At 40.2% G+C, this 19,193-nt stretch overlaps 1 protein-coding gene across 6 annotated transcripts in view; it reads left to right on the plus strand.

Annotated features, from left to right (window-relative positions):
* Positions 1-19,193, plus strand: part of PLD1 (phospholipase D1) — a 206,701-nt gene that overhangs the window by 88,914 nt on the left and 98,594 nt on the right. For all 6 annotated transcript variants that reach the window (XM_060640746.3, XM_060640749.3, XM_060640747.3 and 3 more), the window contains 5 exons: positions 2,031-2,089; positions 3,578-3,670; positions 11,869-12,021; positions 13,286-13,435; positions 14,145-14,228. In XM_060640746.3, the coding sequence (XP_060496729.2) occupies positions 2,031-2,089; positions 3,578-3,670; positions 11,869-12,021; positions 13,286-13,435; positions 14,145-14,228 (539 nt within the window). The remainder of the gene's footprint in view (positions 1-2,030; positions 2,090-3,577; positions 3,671-11,868; positions 12,022-13,285; positions 13,436-14,144; positions 14,229-19,193) is intronic.

The following is a 19,193-nucleotide window of genomic DNA, read 5'->3' on the forward strand; positions in this document are numbered from 1 at the left end:
TCCCCTCTGCTTCTTGACCCTAGGAGCATATCTTTTTTGACTTTGAATTTTCTGTTGATGCTGTTACTGCATGGTTTGCAACCTCTGGTAGATCTGGGCTTACTGTGGCTGCTTTTAAAGAAAATACTGTAATTTGGGAGCAAAATAATGTGTAACTCTAGTTGTTGCAAGGAATACATGAGGTAAAACTCCTGCATGTGCTGAGAATCACGTAATGTTCTTGGTTTTCCCCTCTGCACTTTCATATTTTCATCTAACACTCATGGGGAATGGCTTACAGCTTTTGCAGCTTCGTTTTGAGGAAACTGACTAGTCTGACCTAATTCTGAGTCTATCCCTTGCTAATTATTGATATTGGACAGTTTATTTAGCTTCTTTTTTTTTTAAGTTGATTTATTTTTTTTGAGACAGATAGAGCACAAGCAGAAAAGGGGCAGAGAGAGAAGGGGACAGAAGATCCAAAACGGGCTCTGTGCTGACAGCAGAGTGCCTGATGCGGGGCTCAATCTCACAAACTGTGAGATCATGACCTGAGCTGAAGTCAGACACTCAACTGACTGAGCCACCCAGGTGCCCCTGAACAATTAATGTCTTTCTCCACACTAGGGGTTTCTAAAAAAAAAAATAATAAAATAACGTTTATTTTTGAGAGAGAGAGAGAGACAGAGCGAGAGTGTGAGAGGGGCAGAGAGAGGGAGATACAGAATCTGAAGCAGGTTCCAGGCTCTGAGCTGTTAGCACAGAGCCTGATGCAGGGCTCGAACTCAAGAACTGTGAGATCATGACCTGAGCCAAAATTGGAAGCTCAACCAACTGAGCCACCCAGGTGCCCCTCTACGCCTGGGGCTTTTAAACTATGACCCACGGACCAAATCAAGCTCACTGCCTGTTTTTGTATGGTCCATGAGCTAAGAATAGTTTTTACATTTTAAATGTTTGAAAAAAATTTAAAAAGAGTAATATTTGTGACATAAAAATTATATTAAATTTTGTATTTTAGTATGCATAAATTAAGTTTTAATGTAATGCAGTCATGCTTATTCATTTATGTATTGTCTATGGCTGCTTTTATGCTACAATAGTTAAAGTATATGATTCACAAAGCCTAAATTTTTTGTCTGACTCTTTGCAGAGAAAGTTTGCCTATTCCTGTTCTTTTTTTTTTTTTTTTTGCCTATTCCTGTTCTAATTGTCAGTTTCCTCTTCTGTACAATGGGAAAAATAGCACCTATTTCAGAGAGATTTGAGACAGTGTGTGAAAAATGCTTAGTAGGGGGCCAACAGATAGATATTAAGTACTTAGTAAATGTTGGCTATTGGTGTTATTATTATAATATTTGTAGTTTTTATCTTATAATTTGCATAGGAAAGATGGGCCTAAAATTCGCTTCCTTTGCTACTCAATAAAAATAGAATTATTTTTATATTATTGTTACATAAAATCATTTTATTTCATTTGTATTAAAATATTCTGGTATTCCTGATGTTCAAAGACCTCCCCAAACTCGCCTCAACCTACTCTGCCATTTAATTTCACATAACTATCTTCATCTTCCTCACTCTAGCCCAAATGTACATCCCAAGAGCTCTTTACACCTTCCCTGTTCTGTTTCCCCCTTCATCTCCCACTTCCACACGCCAAGTCTAGCCCACCTTTCAGAAGCTGGCCCCAACATTGCCGCCTTCACACACCGCTATTATTTGTGTGCACACTATGTGACACAGTCCCCCTTCCCCAGCAAAGAAAACACAGAAGAGTTTTGGGAGTAAATCCTCTCTCCTCAACTTTCTTGAACATTCTGTCCCTACATGTGAGAGCAGACATCACTTTCTAGGTTGTGTTTTAATTATGTATGCACTTCTGATCTGTTCTCTCGCAGATATGAAAACAGGGCAATGCCATTGTTCTGTATAGTCCCCCAGATGTGTTTACGCATAGCAGTATCTAATGCATGTTTTTTTTCCAAATGTGTACGTTTATCTTTTTTCCTTCTGACTTTCTAAAGTATGAATTTCTGGCCTCTTTTCAGACAGAATTCCTTGACATAAGCCAGCTGTCTTTCATCCATGATTTGGGACCAAAGGGCATGTAAGTTCCGTGTTGCATCTTAAAGAGAAGTGTGAAAGTTGATAAGCATTACCATTTGATTTGCCAGCATGCCATGGTGACAAAGCCTACCTGGCTTTCCTGCTACCTTCTTTTCTCCTCAACAGAGTCAGAGCCTCTCAGGGACTCTATTTATACACAGTGGTACCTTGCTATGTTGAACAAGGGAATCAACTGCTCCACTCTCTTCCTTATTACAGCCCAGATTTCCTCTGGCCCAGCAGTAGGAATGTTTAATACAGGCGGCAAATAGGAAATACGGGAGAAAGCATTAGAAATAAATATACACTATTGTATATTGGAAAGTAGCCAAGAGAACAGATCTTAAAAGTCCTCATCACAAGGAAAAAATGTAGAACTGCATGTGGCGATGGAGGTTAACTAGACTTGCCGTGGTGATCATTTTGCAATATATACACATATTGAATCAATGTGTTGTATACCTGAAACTAGTATAATGTATGTGAATTGAAAAAAAAATCAAATATGCCAGATCCCTTCTTTTAACAAGTTACAAAAGTTAGCTATTTCTCACTCATTTTCATGATTAAAAATAATACTGTGTAAAATTTGTTAGCTAACAAGATTGGAATTTACTTATTATTTTCCCTCATAATGAGAGAGCTTGATGTTATTTATATAGAGCCTACTTAGCTTCTGGAGTTAAGAGCATTGTTAGTAATTGTTTTAATTTTTTTCTTTCATTAAGCCATTAGTATTTTTTAATGTTTATTTATTTTTGAGAGAGAGAGAGAGAGAGAGAGAGAGAGAGAGATTGAGATCATAACTGGGGGAGGACAGAAAGAGAGGGAGAGATAGCATCCTAAGCAGACTCTGAGCTGTCAGTGCAGGGACCCACACAGAGCTCGATCTCATGAACCATGAGATCATGACCTGAGCTGAAGTCAAGAGTTGGTTGCTTAACCTCTGAGCCACCCAGGCGCCCCAAGCCATTATTATCATTATTTCTTGTCCTATATTTCAAAATCAAGATATTTCTCTTTCCAAAGCTCTCATAGCTGTGCTCTACTCCTTTGGTATGACTGGGTCCTAGAACTGTAGGTGAAAAGATGCAGAAATCCCTGGGAACATGTGGGCGAGCACCTCCAGTGGTCTCAATGTGAGCTGGACCATTCCTTTGCAGGCATCTGGCAATGTGTGGGGTCTTTTTCAGCTTGTCACAATGACTAGAGGGAACAGTCAGCATTTGGAGCCAGAAGCAAGGATGCTTAAGGTCTGCAGTGTGAGTAAGAGAATGTTGCTGGCTTCAATCCGACCAGGTGCTTTTAGAGATCAGCTGCTAGAATATCCAGACTAGCGAATGTGACATTAAGCAATTTGAGAGTGAAGGAGGAAAGGGTGGGGAGGAAAGTTATGTAACAGTTTATTTAGTCCCAAGTTGCGGGGCTGTATCAGCTAAGTGTGAGTTGGAAATTTGAAGATGCCGGGTTAACTTGATGTGTCTTTCAGAGAAGGTATGATAATGAAGAGATCCGGGGGACACAGAATACCAGGCTTGAATTGCTGTGGTCAGGGAAGAGCCTGCTACCGCTGGTCAAAAAGGTAGGACTTGGCAGCTTTGTGTATTCGTTTTAATAGACTGGGTATTTGGGAAGTTTTCACCTACTAGTTTTCAATTATGAATCAATTATATATCCTTTGAAAGTCACAGCAGAGCAAATTTTAAATTATTTTACGTTCCAGTCTTCAGCATCCATTTAACCATTAAAACTCAAACGTGGACTTGTAGGTAGAGTGTGCAAACTTTATTATATACATAAAGACCTGGTGGGCCACAGAACTCCACAACTGGTCGGCCAAAGGACACATACAAGTGGCCAATGAGCACAAGTAGATATCTCAACATCACTTAGTCCTTAGGGGAATGCAAATCAAAACCAGAGTGAGGTTCAATTTCATACCCAGAAGGATGGCTCTCGCGAGAAAGATGCACAAGAACAAGTGTTGACAAAGATGTAGGGAAATTGGAATACTCCTACATTGCTGGTAGAAATATAAAATGGTGCAGCCACTGCAGAAAACAGTGCAGCAGTTCCTCAAAATATTAAACATAGGAAGTGAGATTACTGGGGCATATGGTAACTCTCGGTATTTACCCAAAAGCATTGAAAAAAATATGTATCAAAACTTGCAGATGAATGTTCATAGCAGCATTATTCAGAAGAGCCAAAAGGTAGGGACAACCCAAATGTCCATCACCTGATGTATGGTTAAATAAAATGTGGTTTATGCATACAGTGGAATATTTTGTGGCCATACAAAGGGGTGAAGAAGATTAATGGATATGGGGTTTCTTTCTGGGTTGATGAAAATACATAGTTGTACAACTTTCTTGAATATATTACAAACCGGTGAATAAATACAATTTTAAAGGGTCTTAAAGTATGTGAATAGATGTCTAAAAATTTTTAATGGAAAAAAAGAAAAGTACTAATACATGCTATATTATGAATGAATCTTGAAAACATTATGCTAGGTGAAGAAAGCCAGACACGAAAGGCCACATATTATATGATTCCATTCATATGCAATGTCCAGAACAAACAAATCTATAGATATAGAGTCTGTGAGTGGCTTCCAGGGGCTGGGATGAATGGACAGTAGAAAGTGACTGCTAATGGATATGGGGTTTCTTTTGGGGGAGTGACAATATTCTGAAATTAGATATTAATGGTGATGGTGCACAACTTTATGAATATACTAAAAAGCCACGGAACTGTATACTTAAAAAAATAAACTAAAAAAAGAAAAGAAAAATTGGTCAGACTTCAGGGACGATCATTTTAGATCTACATTTGTGAGGATGTGTATTATGGTAAGTGTGATATAGACAGAGAACTTTAATTCATACCCTACCCAGCCAAAGACTCCTGTGGGTCAGTATTCTCATCTGATTCTGCTTTGTGTTCTCAAAGCATTTATCACAATGTTTTGGATATAATAGACAATAGTTACTGGTTACAATAATAATTTACTGGAGTTTTGGAAAAATATTAAGAACTATATATTATTTCCCCAATTTTGAAAAAGATCTATGAGCTCATGTGTAATTATGAAATTGAGCTAAGTGTGTATTAAAAATATATAAACCCTAAGATTTACTTTTATACATATTTACCAACAAAAAATACTGCTAAGTCAGGCTCTTATTTTCTCAGTTTTGAAAGGATGGAAGAAGTTACAAGGGAAAGATCAGGAGATTAGACTAGATAAAAATGGAAGATTCCTATGTTCTGACTAAACAATTATACTAAAATAAAAAAGGAAGTAATATACTAGAAAATACTGGTTTTCAAATGAACTGCTGTAACTTGCATAATCGCCCAGTAGGGGGCCCTGGTACAGATTCCTCCTGAGCAGTCCTCCCCGCTCACCAGCTTTGGCTAGGGCCAACCTCAAGGTTGCAGAGGGCAAGCCCTTGGGAATCTTTGAAGACACTCTGGGCAGTTAGGGTCTGCGTGCAGAGCAGAGTGGAAGCGTTCACAGCCCCCAGAAGCAGCCGTTAGCCAAGACCTGGCAGGAGTCCAGTCCCCTCCACCCTCTGGTGGCGTGACACTGCAGCAAGCCCTGCACTGTCTCTGGAGTCCCCTGGCAGGTTTGCAGCCCAGCTGCCCACAGTAAAGTACATGCAGACACAACAAAACACGACACATCCTTGATGGCTCCTTTCTTGCTCTGCCTTCCCGTCCTTCCCTGCCAGGGCTCCTAACAACTCCCTAAGATGCCCCTTTTATAAACCACTTTTACTCACATCCTTTTCTCAGAGTGGACGCGTGGGCCAGCCCAACCTGAGAGATCTACTCAGGAAATAGAAGCCTTGGTCTGGTCCATGCAGTCATTTAGTGAGTGCCTAATGTTGGCCTGGATGTGCTCTAGCTCTTGTAAGAGAGCATGCCCCCACAGAGCATTACCAGAGGAGCAGTGAAGGCAGTGACAAAGTGGACAGGCTGTGTAAACGATATCTGTGCAGCAGGGGGCCGGAGCTTTGAAGGAAAACGAAGGCAACGGGATGGTGATGGACTTGAGGATGGGAGAGGGTGACTTTAGTTCCAGATGTCAAGGAACTGCTGTTGGAGTTGTAACCTCCATGAGAAAGGGCAGCCAGAAAAGATGGGGGCCAGACTTGATTATATAAAAGAATATACCTCCCTCACATCTTAAACTTTGTCTTGGTTGAAGCCTGATTTAATCCAATCTAAAAAGATATGATCCAGCCTGGAATGAAATGTGTCGTCATTTTAAAATTGTGTAAATCTTTCCATGAAGATTGAAGCCTTGGTTCCCCCATTAGTAAGTATTTCCTGAATCACATTTGTGGGATATAAAATATCAGTACCAAATAAAATGATAAGATAGAGCTGACAAAATTAGTTGAGACATTTTCTCATGGTAGAAGCTATTGGTATCTAAATAGGAGTTACTTTTAAGGATGATGCGCTCATAACTTGCTCTTTTTTATATTTAGACCCATAAAAAGCATTCTGACCACTTTCTCATTTATGCTATATTGACAAACCAGATAAAACAAACTGGGCAATTAAACTTTCAATCAAGTCTCACGATGACCTTCTCTCAGGGACAAGTAAAAAGAAAAAGAAAGAAAGACAAACAGGGCAAACATTTCTTCCCACAATTTAAAACATCTGCTTTAACAGCTTATCTATGGAGCAACTCCTCTGCATCTGGTAGTGGAGTAGATGAGAATCTTCTTATCTCAAATAATGTCTGAAGAGAGGGAGAGGTTTAGATTTTACGAAATAAATGTAGGACTTATTTTGCTGAACTTTGAGCTATACCAAGAATTCAACAGACACTAACGAAGCAGAGAAATAATTTGAGGTAAGTGTTAGGAGGAAGCTAAACATGATGGAGAAGTGGACTGGGGTGGACTGGGCTGGGTCGGGGACAGCTTTTTAAGATTGAGTAGCTTGGGAAGGCCTCCCTGTGGAGAAATGTTGAAGCAGGGAGTTGAGTAACAGGAAAGGACTGCCCATCGGAGGATCTAGAAGAAATCATTTGTAGGCAGAGGGATAACAAATGTAGAAGGCCCAAAGAATAACCTTGGCAAGTCTGAGGAACAGCCAGACCTAGGAGGTGGGAGGGAACAGTAGAAGGTGAGGCTGAGAAGGTCATGGCTGGTTCCTGTGGTTTGGCCACATTTTAAAGCCCCAGCAAGTAGTGGCCCAGGCAGGAGGCATCTTGTTAGAACAGACTATGATCTCACCTACTTCGAAACAAGAATGTTTGTAAAAGTGCATATTTATTGGTGGGAGGCACGGTGCTGAGCTACATAGGTGAATCATCTGTTACTTCTCACAAACGTGTCTGAGCTGCGCACTGCTATTATCCCCATTGTATGGATTTAGACCTCAGGCTCAGTTACCCAAGTTCACACAGTCAGGCGGGTGGCAGAGCTGGGATCAGAGCCCAGGCAGCTGGGATCGGACTCCCAAAGGCTGGCTGACGAACTCCTTTCTTGCTGCATATCCTCCTATTAAGGAAAAAAATCAATTGACAAAAGAGAAAGGAAAGAAATCAGGAGAGTTTTAATGAATGGCATAATTAAGAAGAGCTTTATATAAAGGCCAGGAGTCAATTTACCCTGATATCTAGTGACTATTAAAGAGAATTTGTTACCAGAATAGAAATTATTATCTTTTGCACTCAGCGTTCAAAATCCAGCTGTCACTGCTACGCAGTTCTCTATTTCCAGGCTGCCGCCTCTTGGAGGGGTAGGGCAGGAATGCACGTAGGATGCCTGCACATGCGTGGCACCCCCAGCGCTGACCAGGGCTCTGGCCCTGCAGTCCACCAGCTGTCATTGCCATTGCTGAGGAACACTGTTTACAGCCTGTACAGAGCCTCTGCAAATTAAAGAAAAGTACCCATTTCTGCAGGAAGACACAGCCTACCTCGGAGCCCCCCTTCCCCGGGGTGTCCTGGTGCAGGCTACATCTGTACAGTGGTACCTGGTGGCCTGTTCCTATGGACGTGTTTTGCAGCCTTTGCCCTGGTGGTTGTGCCACCAGCCTCTGCTCCCAGAAGCATTTCTGAGATGTGTTTTGTCATGCCGACCATGGGAGCTGGTACACCTGGATAGGGGTCATCCCATCGTCATCCCACACTGTTGTCCGTGGCGTGCAGGTCTGGCGAGAGCCAGCTCTGATGCCATTTGCGTATCCTGGACTTCCAGGTAGACAGGTTCACGGGTCTGCTGCGGGGTCTTTCTTCTCAGATTGGCAAACCTGCCAGCCGCGGGGTTCAAAGCTTCTGTGGCTCCTTCCCAGTCATCAGCATAGCACAGCAGTCCCGTGGGGCTGTGGCGTGCCATGTGCCCACTAACTTGTACCACGAGTCAAGCCAGGACAAGGGACTGCCTTTAAAGAAGGAACTTTAACAGATATGTGATCCATCCACTCTCTTTTATCGCTAACCGAGTTTTATCGACAAGCAAGCTACATGTCTGCACTCATAACTCAGGCCCTCAGAACCACTGAGTCCTTGTTTATATCATGGCCTGGGCATTTTTATTGAGCAGTGCTATGAGAATTCTTATAAAGTGTATAATTTCTGCGTTTGCTGACAGTTATTGAAAACGTTATCCATTATACTATTCAGTTGCCTTCTCTTAGGTCCCACATGAGAAACTTCTTTGGAATTTAATTTTTGAGGGATACCTTTTTATTTCTTTAATTTATTCACTGGGTAAGAAAAACCGGGAAGCTCAGACCCACCCTGGCATGCCATCACCATAATAATGTTGATGTTGTGGTTCGGTATTTGCTTTCTGTGACCTTGATGCTTTTCCTTTTTTTAACCATATCACATGTATGCCCTTTACTGTACATTATCCAAGATCCATCCCACCCACTTTTATTGGGTAGGAGTCAGCCTATATTAAAACACAAATGAATGAAATGAAACTACGTGGAGATTTGTCTGTATTAAATCCCATATATAAAGCCACTAAATCGTAACGTGGTTAGCAAGTTCAGTAACAATTTATTATAGATTTACAGCATTGTTTAACTTGTGTTCCAGTGTTCTGGTCTTTCCTGTTCCATAATGTGCTTTACTTTGTCTAATGTTTGGTATAATATGCCCATTGATATTTTATTCGGTTATGAACTGATTTATTTGATCAGTATACAATTGCAAGTAAACGTGATTATACGGTGGTGTATGCAGTGTGAGACAGTTGCCATTTACATTCACTTTATTTAAAGTTTATTTATTTATTTTGAGAGAGACAGAGACAATGTGAGTAGGAGAGGGACAGAGAGAGAGGGAGAGAGAGAATCCCAAGCAGGCTCTGTGCTGTCAGCTCAAAGCCCAGTGTGGGGCTCAATTTCACAGATTGTGAGATCATGACCTGAACCGAAATCAAGAGTCGGATGCTTAACTGACTGAGCCACCCAGGCACCCCATATAGTTACCATCTGTCACCATGCAAAGTTATTACAATATTATTGACTATATGCCTTGTGCTGTATTTTGCATCCCTATGACTTATTTACTTTATAACTTGAAGTTTGTACCTCTTAATCCCCTTCACCTATTTTGCCTGTCCTTCCACCCCTCCTTGCTCTGGTAACTAACAGCTTGTTCTCTGTATTTATGAGCCTATTTCTATTTTGATTGTTTGGGTTTTTTTAGATTTCACATATAAGTGAAATCATATGGTATTTGTCTTTCTCTGACTTCTACCACTTAGTGTAATATCCTCTCTAGTTCCATCCATGTTGTCGCAAATTGCAGGATCCCTTTTTTATGGCTGAGTAATAGTCTACCACGTTTTCTTTATTCTTTCATTGATAGACACTTAAGTTACTTCCATATCTCAGCTATTGTAAATAATGCTGTAGTAAACTTGGGGTGCAGACATCTTTTCGAATTAGTGTTTTTGTTTTCTTCAGGCAAATACCTAGAAGTGGAAATGCTGGATCATTTGGTATTTCTGCTTTTATTTTTTAGAGGAACCTCCATACTGTTTTCCAGAGTGGCTGCACCAATTTACAGTCCCATTAGTAGTGCTCCAGGGGTCCCTTTTCTCCACATCCTCACCAACACTTGTTATTTCTTGTCATTTTGATAAGACAAAGAATTTGTAGCCACAGAATCTGCATAACAGGATACCCACGTGATGCATATTCACAGCCAAGTAGAAGAAGAATTATCTTATGTTATTCTAGTAGCTTGCTAACCTGCACATTACATCTCTCTTTATCCTTCATACCTTTCTTTCTGAAACATAGTTATAATGATATTATCATCCTATTTCTTGCCTGGGCATGAGAAGTCTCTTATTTAATAAGAACCCTGGTGGTGTGGTCTTTTTGTTGTTTTTTGTTTCTTGTTTTTTTTTTTTTTTTTTTTTAAACACAGATTGTTAGGCCTTTTTAATGGATCTGTGGTGGGGCTTGGGAATATATTATTTTTTTGAACAAACATCTCCAGATATTCTGATGGCAAAGCAGGTTTAGGAAACACTGGTTCAATGATATAAAATCAGCCTTCTGAGCATTTCCATCAGACCCTCCTCAATATGGCCTTTGTCCATTTTCCCCTTTCTCCACTCATTTGCCCATTTTTCTTTACTATCCTCCGAGACCCTGGCCTCACCAAACTCTCTTCCAACACGTGCTGCATTTCCACACCTCAGTGCCTTTTCCAACTCTTCCCTCAGTGTGGGATGCACACCTTGCCACCCTGCTTTGGGCTTTATTTAATAGGATCCTTTCTGGCCTTGCTGCGATCCACGTCTTTGGGAGAGTGCCTCTAGCCCTTTCTCTGAGAACTAAGGACTCCCTCCTCCTTACACCCATTACCTTTTCATTTTCTAGTACCTTGTTTGTACCCCACTAGCCTAGTATGCTCTTTGGAAACCTCTGTGCTGTTTCCACCTCTGCCCTAACTCCCAGCTTATCACTGTATTTTTCCACTACGAAACTCTCAAATATATATCGAATTGAATACATACATACTTTGGAGAGATCATGTCCTATTGAATATCATTTATGAATCGTGCTTAAAACCACAAGTAATTTGAATTTTTTTGTGTTTATTTGTTTTTGAGAGAGAGAGAGAGAGCACAAGCAGGGGTGGGGCAGAGAGACAGGGAGAGAGAGAATCCTAAGCAAGTTTTGAGCTATCAGCGTGGAGCCTGATGCGAGGCTCGAACTCACAAACTGTGAGATCATGAGCTGAGCCGAAACCAAGAGTCAGATGCTTACCTGACTGAGCCACCCAGGCGCCCCAAACCACAAGTAATTTGAAATGAAAAACAGAATATGTGGAGTATTCGATGCTCATTGGGTTATTTTCAAAGGATGATTTTTATCTACTGAGAGGCTTATTTACCTCTTTTATGATAGTTTATTTTAGTAAACATTTTTCCAGTTCATTTCCATTTTTCCAACAGCTTGGGCTCCTGCTGTACATCCTGCAAGCATCACCTGCCGATGTTGGGGACATTCTTTCAGGCTTTGCCATTAGTGTATAAAAAGCTAATGAATTACTTTAAATTGCTTGATCCGGGTCCTTCTTAGGAAACTATGATAGACTCCTTATGAGTTTTCGTTGTTGTTTCATGGTGATTTTTAAAAAAAGAAATCCTCTGTGTAAAAAAAAAACAATATTATATCTACAGTCTGCTGGAATGTTTACCTAGCTTGTCATAATTTGTTGTTTTTGTTTCAGTAATTCAATACAACTCTAAAATACTTATTACCTTCTTACAGGTGGTTGATAGTGAAAGATTCCTTCTTACTATATATGAAACCAGACAGTGGTGCCATTGCCTTTGTCCTGCTGGTAGATAAAGAATTCAAAATCAAGGTGGGGAAGAAGGAGACAGAGACAAAATACGGGCTCCGAATTGATAATCTTTCAAGGTAGAAATTTCAAGTATTTTAAAAAGATTTCTCTCAAAAACAAAGTTTTTCTCCCAACCTTAAGTGAAGGAGGAGGTAAATAATTTAAATGTTAGAACATTGTTATTTAGAACTCATCTTTAAATTTTTTTTTTTTTAACGTTTATTTATTTTTGAGACAGAGACAGAGCATGAACGGGGAGGGGCAGAGAGAGAGGGAGACACAGAACCGGAAGCAGGCTCCAGGCTCTGAGCCATCAGCCCAGAGCCTGATGCAGGGCTCGAACTCACAGACCGCAAGATCGTGACCTGAGCTGAAGTCGGCGCTTAACCGACTGAGCCACCCAGGCGCCCCGAACTCATCTTTGATCAAAAATAATGAAACTACTTTTCTTTATATAAATTTTTAAGAATTAAATATTCAGTGTGCAACAGAATAAATAATCACATGTATCGATTTGTGTTTGTTTTAACAAAATGAATGCCTATTAATAAATTTAACTACTCAATGGTACCAGTTTACCAAACAGATAAGCTAAGGAGTGATAGTTTCACGTTTTTAAGAAACAAAACTTTATAAATTGATATCCTTTAGTTAACATAAAAATGTGATTTGATTTACAAAAATTCTATTTACACATAGATTTTAAGAAAGATCTCTTGAAAGGATACTCAAGCATACATTTACTATAGATTTTATTAGTGTGTGTGTTGATAAATGTTTCTTTCTGGAAGGCTATAGTTATGTAATACGTGTTGTCATTTTCTCTATATATACATTTGGCCTCATGTATATGAATATATTATACATAAATTTTTCTCTTTTTCACACATTGACTATATATGTGTATACACACACACACACACACACACACACACACACATGCACATCCTTTCTAATACACATTGGCATGTGTTTTGTGTGTCTGTGCATGTATGTATGTGAAAAGATGACCTTCCTGATTTTCTCTGATGGTAAAAGGTTCAAGATTATTCCCCTCACAGTCTGGTACAGTTCTAGGTCATAGTAAATACCTTTATGCATGTTAGCATGAAGGAGTGAGTAAATAACCTGAAAATTTATTTTTGCTATATTGCCACGTATTGCTCTATATATAGTTTAAAAACTTGCTGAAAATGTTCAGAAGTCTGCTTTCTTGATAAAAGTAAGATGCTCTTTGCTTAAAATTTTCAACAAAATGGCATGTGTTTAATTGTTAATTTTTTTTTAAAGAGACAAAACACAGAGTGATCATTCTTTTCCACATTTTGCTTTTCTTTGAAGGACTCTTATTTTAAAATGCAACAGCTATAGACATGCTCGGTGGTGGGGAGGGGCTATAGAAGAATTCATCCAGAAATATGGTACCAACTTTCTCAAAGACCATCGATTCGGGTCCTATGCTGCTATCCAAGAGAATACATTAGCCAAATGGTAAGATCATATTGCTCTAAGACTGTTGAGGTAGTCATAGTATCTAATATAATAGTAGGTGTAAATTCATCTGGAATCAATTTTCGAGGCTGTGGTAAGATAATATGCATTATACTTAACAAGGGCCTTTCTTTATAGGACCACCTGAGCATAGATTAGTTTTCCAACTTTTGTTTTTAAGATTTTTACAGTGAGCTTGAGACAGCTAGCTTTAGATTTTGAAGTTTGGCTTTAAAAGCTTAACGTCATACATTTTTTAATGATGCAAAGAAAATGTTTATTTAAGTTATTAGCCATCATCTAAAGACGAGAATTTACTTGCTAGGTATTTCTTTGAAATAAAAAGCATTGTGTGGTTTTCTGCCCATGGATTGGAAACTGGTCTGTTTTCAGTCTCAGAAGAACAATGGTGTGAGTTCAACAGGATGAGAGAATTCATCTGACTCATGTGATGATGAGACCAATTTGTTGTGCTCTCGGCAGAATCGGGTCGCTTGCTTCCGTCTACTTACTGTGCTTCCTGCTAGTTAGTAGACAGAAGATGGTATTTTCAATCCTTGGTTTTCAGTTATGCAAAGTAAACTGGCGGCTTTGTAGAAGCCACCGAGGCAGTGGCTTCGGTCTTTCACTTTGCCGTAAAATATGTTTGCTTTCTTTCTTTCTGTAAAACAAAAATAAATGACACACACAAAAAACCCTTGTTTTTTAGGTACGTTAATGCCAAAGGATATTTTGAAGATGTGGCAAATGCAATGGAAGAGGCACAAGAAGAGATTTTTATCACGGATTGGTGGTTAGTATTTGTCTAGGGGGATTTGGTTCGGAGGCCTCTCTGTTTAGAAATGTAAAACAGTTGTGCTGTTCCAGAATCATATGTTATGAAAACCAGCAGTACCTGTAGATGGTCTGGCCAGAGTCTCAACCAATTAACTGGAATAGCCTTCAGTGAAAGGTCTTTTCAAAAAACTTGGCATCCAAATATATCCTTAAAATATTCAGTTTTAACAATTTTGGTTTGTCTTTCCAGTTGGAAGTAGACACTCAAATATTCATTTTAGTAAAGATTATTTTGCAGTGCAAACACAATTGTACAAGTGAGAGAAAATAATCTTCCTTGGGTGCCTTCCTCATTCGGCATTTCAGTCACCAGATTCAGTGAATATCGTTCTGGATTGTCCCTTTGAAGCTGGAAGAGTTCCATTTGCCTATTACTATTAAAATGTCCTTGGTATTGACTAGGCCTGTTGAGCTTTTTTGGAGATACATCAGATTTCAGCTTTTTGGCCCTCTTTACAAATCTCCATGAGAGCTATGATGCTTCACAGAGCCACTGGAAATCTTGTACTGAAAACTCATTTAGCTCTTGAGAAGTTGTTCTCTTGGAGTTGGTATACGCTTGATAGTTTGACTTTAGTTCCAGTTACCCATCTGCCTGGACAGTTAAAACCTACTGCAGATGCCACAGTTGACTGCAGTGGAAATGAACCTGTCTTGAATCTGTTTTCCTTCTAAGAACTTAGTTGTTGAAATACTCCTTATTTTTCCCTGCCCTGTTTCCTTCCAAATGCTACCTTTCACATCTAAGCTGTGAAAATATCATCATAATTTATTTCCTCCTCATTCTAGATTTTGCGGGGGAGGGAAGAAGAATTAGGAATATGAACTCATCCTCTTCTACTCTTTTGTCTTAGTGATGTAGAAATATATAATTCTACAGCATGCTTTCCCAATCTGAGCACTATTGATATTTTAGCCCAGATAATTCTCTTTGTTATGGGAGGTTGTTCTGTGCATTGTGGGATGGTTAGCACCATCAGCAGCCCTGGCTTTTACGGATTAGATGCCAAGTAGGCTCCTAGTTTGTGATAATGTCGTCAGACATTGCTAAATGTCCTCCAGAGGGCAGAGTCCTTCTTAGTTGAGAACCATTGATCTAGGGTCGATAGATGAGGTAAGTGGGGGTGCCTGGGTCACTCAGTTGGTTAAGTGTCCAACTCTTGATTTTGGCTCGAGTCATGATCTCACGTTCTCAAGTTTGAGCCCTGCATCGGACTCTGTGCTGGCAGTGTGGAGCCTGCTTGGGATTTTCTCCCTCCCTCTCTCTCTCTGACCCTCTCCTGCTCATTTTCTCTCTCCCTCTCTCTCCCAAAATAAATAAACTTAAAAAAGATAAAGTATATGATGGTCAGTATCATGTCTGTGAGCTTGTTTATTCTCGTGTGCGCGGAGGAGCTTAATCTTGGCCTTTATAGTCACATTTTGTCTCTCTACTCAGTTACCGGGAATAAAAGAAAGTTTCATACTTAAGAGCTATTTCTTTGGTTGAATACTTTATAAGCACTTATGTGAATAAATTCAAGCTTAAAATAGTACTATATTCCTTCAGAAAATATTTCTGAAAGTTTGATGAAGACATGAGAGAGACTGAAAATAGTGTTTCCATTGAGCCCATATTTTCATGTTTTATGCAAGAAAATAATATTCTTTTGAAGGTTCTGAACACTAAAATACAGGCTCTCATTTAAACATCTAAAGAGTTGGAGCCTTGGATGTTTTCTACTGTCGGCAAGAAAATAAACCAGGTTATTTCTCTTCTATGGCTGTCTAGGATAACATCTTATTGCCACACTACCTTTGAAATAAAACCTTCGTTGTAACTTCCCTCATCTTGTGAAGAAAATTCTTGTCGTGCCAGTATATTGCAAAAGAGAGCATCAGAAACTGAACCAGTGCTGATATGTCCAGATCTGAGAGAGTGAAAAGCATAAGTAGAAGATGTCCTATAGAAGCTTTGCACATGTCCTATAGAAGCTTCTGATCTGATTCAAGAGCTGCCACATGCTTAAATGAAAACTGTACTAATAGGTTTATAAAATAATTCATGTGCAAAGGGGGATACAGTGAAATGAGAAGCAACCTGGGACCTTCTAGTGCTTAGTTCCTTTGTTCATTAATTCATTTAACCACCCAGCCATTCATTCATTAACTTATTCACTCATTCATTCTAGATCTATTTAGTGAGCACCCACTCTGTGACAGGTAGGCTGTGCATATATAAAGATGACTGAGAAGCAGCTCCTACTCTGAAACGAGATAGAGTAAGGAAGCCCTATGGAAGACAACAGATTGGGGAAAACTGAGTGATGAGCATTAAGATAGCAGGAGGCTGTGAAGAAGGAGGGAGCCCTGAGGCAGGGCGATAACTGAGCCTACAAAGCTTCACCTAAGAGAAGGCTGGCCTGGGGCTTAGTGCTGGAGTTGACCAGATGGAGATAGGCAAATGTTTTCGGCAGAGGGATAGCCAGGACCAAGGCATAGAAGGGTGAGAGTGCACAGCAACTTTGGAGGAGGGTGGAGGTTGTGTGGAGCTGAAGCATAGCATCCTTTGGAATGGCGGGTGGAGATGGCCCCCAAAAGATGGTTCAGGGGAAAACTGTGAAGGGTGCTGGCTGAGCTGCTAAGGAGTTTGCACTTAGTCCTGTGAACACTGGGAACCACTGACAATTTTTAAGCATGGGGATTTTAATCCAATTTGTTTTCTAAAAGGGATCATTCTGGTAATAGTGTAGAAGAGGAATTAAACACTGGTTCTAGAGAACACTTGGCACGCTCTTGCGTGCTCCATTCTCCAGGAGAGAAATGGCAACGGTCTTTGCTCAGACCACCTTAGGGACCTGATGATTACGGACTTGGGGCAAGTCCTGTTTATCTTTCTCAGGGGTAGTTTCTAAGGCACAAAGTAACATTGACAATAATAGTGATTATTTGTTAAATTCTTACAAGTGCCAGGGGCTATGTTATAGTTGAGAAAAGTGAGACCCATAAGGGGGAGGGGAAGGAAACTGCCCACAGTCACCCAGTTGGCAAGTGCCAGTGCCAGCTGGGCTCCAGGTGTGTCTGCTGTAGCGTCCCCGTGTCATGAAGCCACCTCTCAGGGGAGCCTGCCACTTGGATGGTGTCTGAAGTGCCTTTTATTTTTATTTGTTTATTTTTTTGAAGTTCCTTTTAGATCTAAGATTCTTTAAGTGCAGATTGAACTATTTTGAGGTACTAAATAAATTTGTAATCAGATTGGGATAGATTTAGTTAGGAGAAATTTTCTTTTTTTTTTTTTAATTTTTAAAAAATATTTTATTTATTCTTGAGACAGAGACAGGGCATGAGCAGGGGAGGGGCAGAGAGAGAGGGAGACACAGAATCTGAAGCAGGCTCCAGGCTCTGAGCCGTCAGCACAGAGCCCCACATGGGGCTCGAACTCACAAACCGCGAGATCATGACCTGAGCCGAAGTTGGACGCTTAACCGACTGAGCCACCCAGGCGCCCCAGGAGAAATTTTCTAAAGAGGTAAATTCTGAGGTAGGCTGTCCAGTTAGAAGAGGTAATGACTCATTAAACAGCCCAGACTATCTAAAAACTAAGAAGAGTACATTTCAGCTGGATGTGAAGGTGTCTTAAGAGATAGTTTCCATATAAAGATCAGTGAGCATTCTCTACTTCATGTGTCTGGATTAACCACAAGAACATTTGTTTTCTGTCTTTTCTGTGCTTGGTGCTATTTCAAGGACTTAGCTCTTCAGTGTTCATTGAAGTATGTCCTCAAATGAGGTGGGACACCAAGAGGTGGCTCCGAGCTCCATTGGTACATGGCTAATTGCTCTTAGGACAGATCTGGAGAGTGTGGCTTAGCTCAGATTTCTTCTTGATGGTGGTGATTATAATTCATCAGGCATGTGTCAGCAGGCACGTGTACGGTAGCATGTGGAGTCTTCACCATGGTGGGTTCTCTCCCCAGCCTGTCAGGGTGAGGAGTGCAAGCCGCGTCTGCCACAGCCTCTGTGCTGAGCCTATGCATGAACCATGTCAGAAATTGACAGGATTAGTAAAACTGAAGAGTTTTAAAGACCAGATTTTCTTTGTTTTTTTTAAATTTTTTTTTAACGTTTTATTTATTTTTAAGACAGAGAGAGACAGAGCATGAATGGGGGAGGGGCAGAGAGAGAGGGAAACACAGAATCGGAAGCAGGCTCCAGGCTCTGAGCCATCAGCCCAGAGCCCGACGCGGGGCTCGAACTCACGGACTGCGAGATCGTGACCTGAGCTGAAGTCGGACGCCCAACCGACTGAGCCACCCAGGTGCCCCAAGACCAGATTTTCTTAAGGTTTTAACTTTAATTCCAGTATAGGTAACATACAGTGTTACATTAGTTTCAAGTACACAATATAGTGATTCAACAGTTCTGTACGTTACTCAGTGCTCATCATGATAAGTGTCCTCTTTAATCTCTATCACCTATTTCACCCCCCGCCCCCTTCCCTCTGGTAACCATCAGGGTGTTCTCTGTAGTTAAGAGTCTGTGTTTTGGTTTATCTTTTTTTTTTTTTTTTCCTTTACTCATTTGTTTTGTTTCTCAAATTCAACATATGAGTGAGATCATATGGTAGCTGGCTTTCTCTGGCTGATTTATTTCACTTAGCATTATACTCTTTAGCTCCATCCATGTTGTCGCAAATGGCAAGATTTCATTCTTTTTATGGCTGAATAATATTCAATCTGACACACACACACATACACACACACCCCATCCCACATCTTATCTATCCATTTATCTATAGATGGACACTTGGGCTGTTTCCATAATTTAGCTATTGTCGATAATGCTGCTATAAACATAGGGTTGCATGTATCCCTTTGAATTAGTGTTTTTGTATTTCTTGGGTAAATACCCAGTAGTATGATTACTGCATTGTAGGATAGTT

Source organism: Panthera onca, chromosome C2 (genome assembly GCF_046562875.1).
Source record: "Panthera onca isolate mPanOnc1 chromosome C2, mPanOnc1 haplotype 2, whole genome shotgun sequence".
Lineage (NCBI taxonomy): Eukaryota > Metazoa > Chordata > Mammalia > Carnivora > Felidae > Panthera > Panthera onca.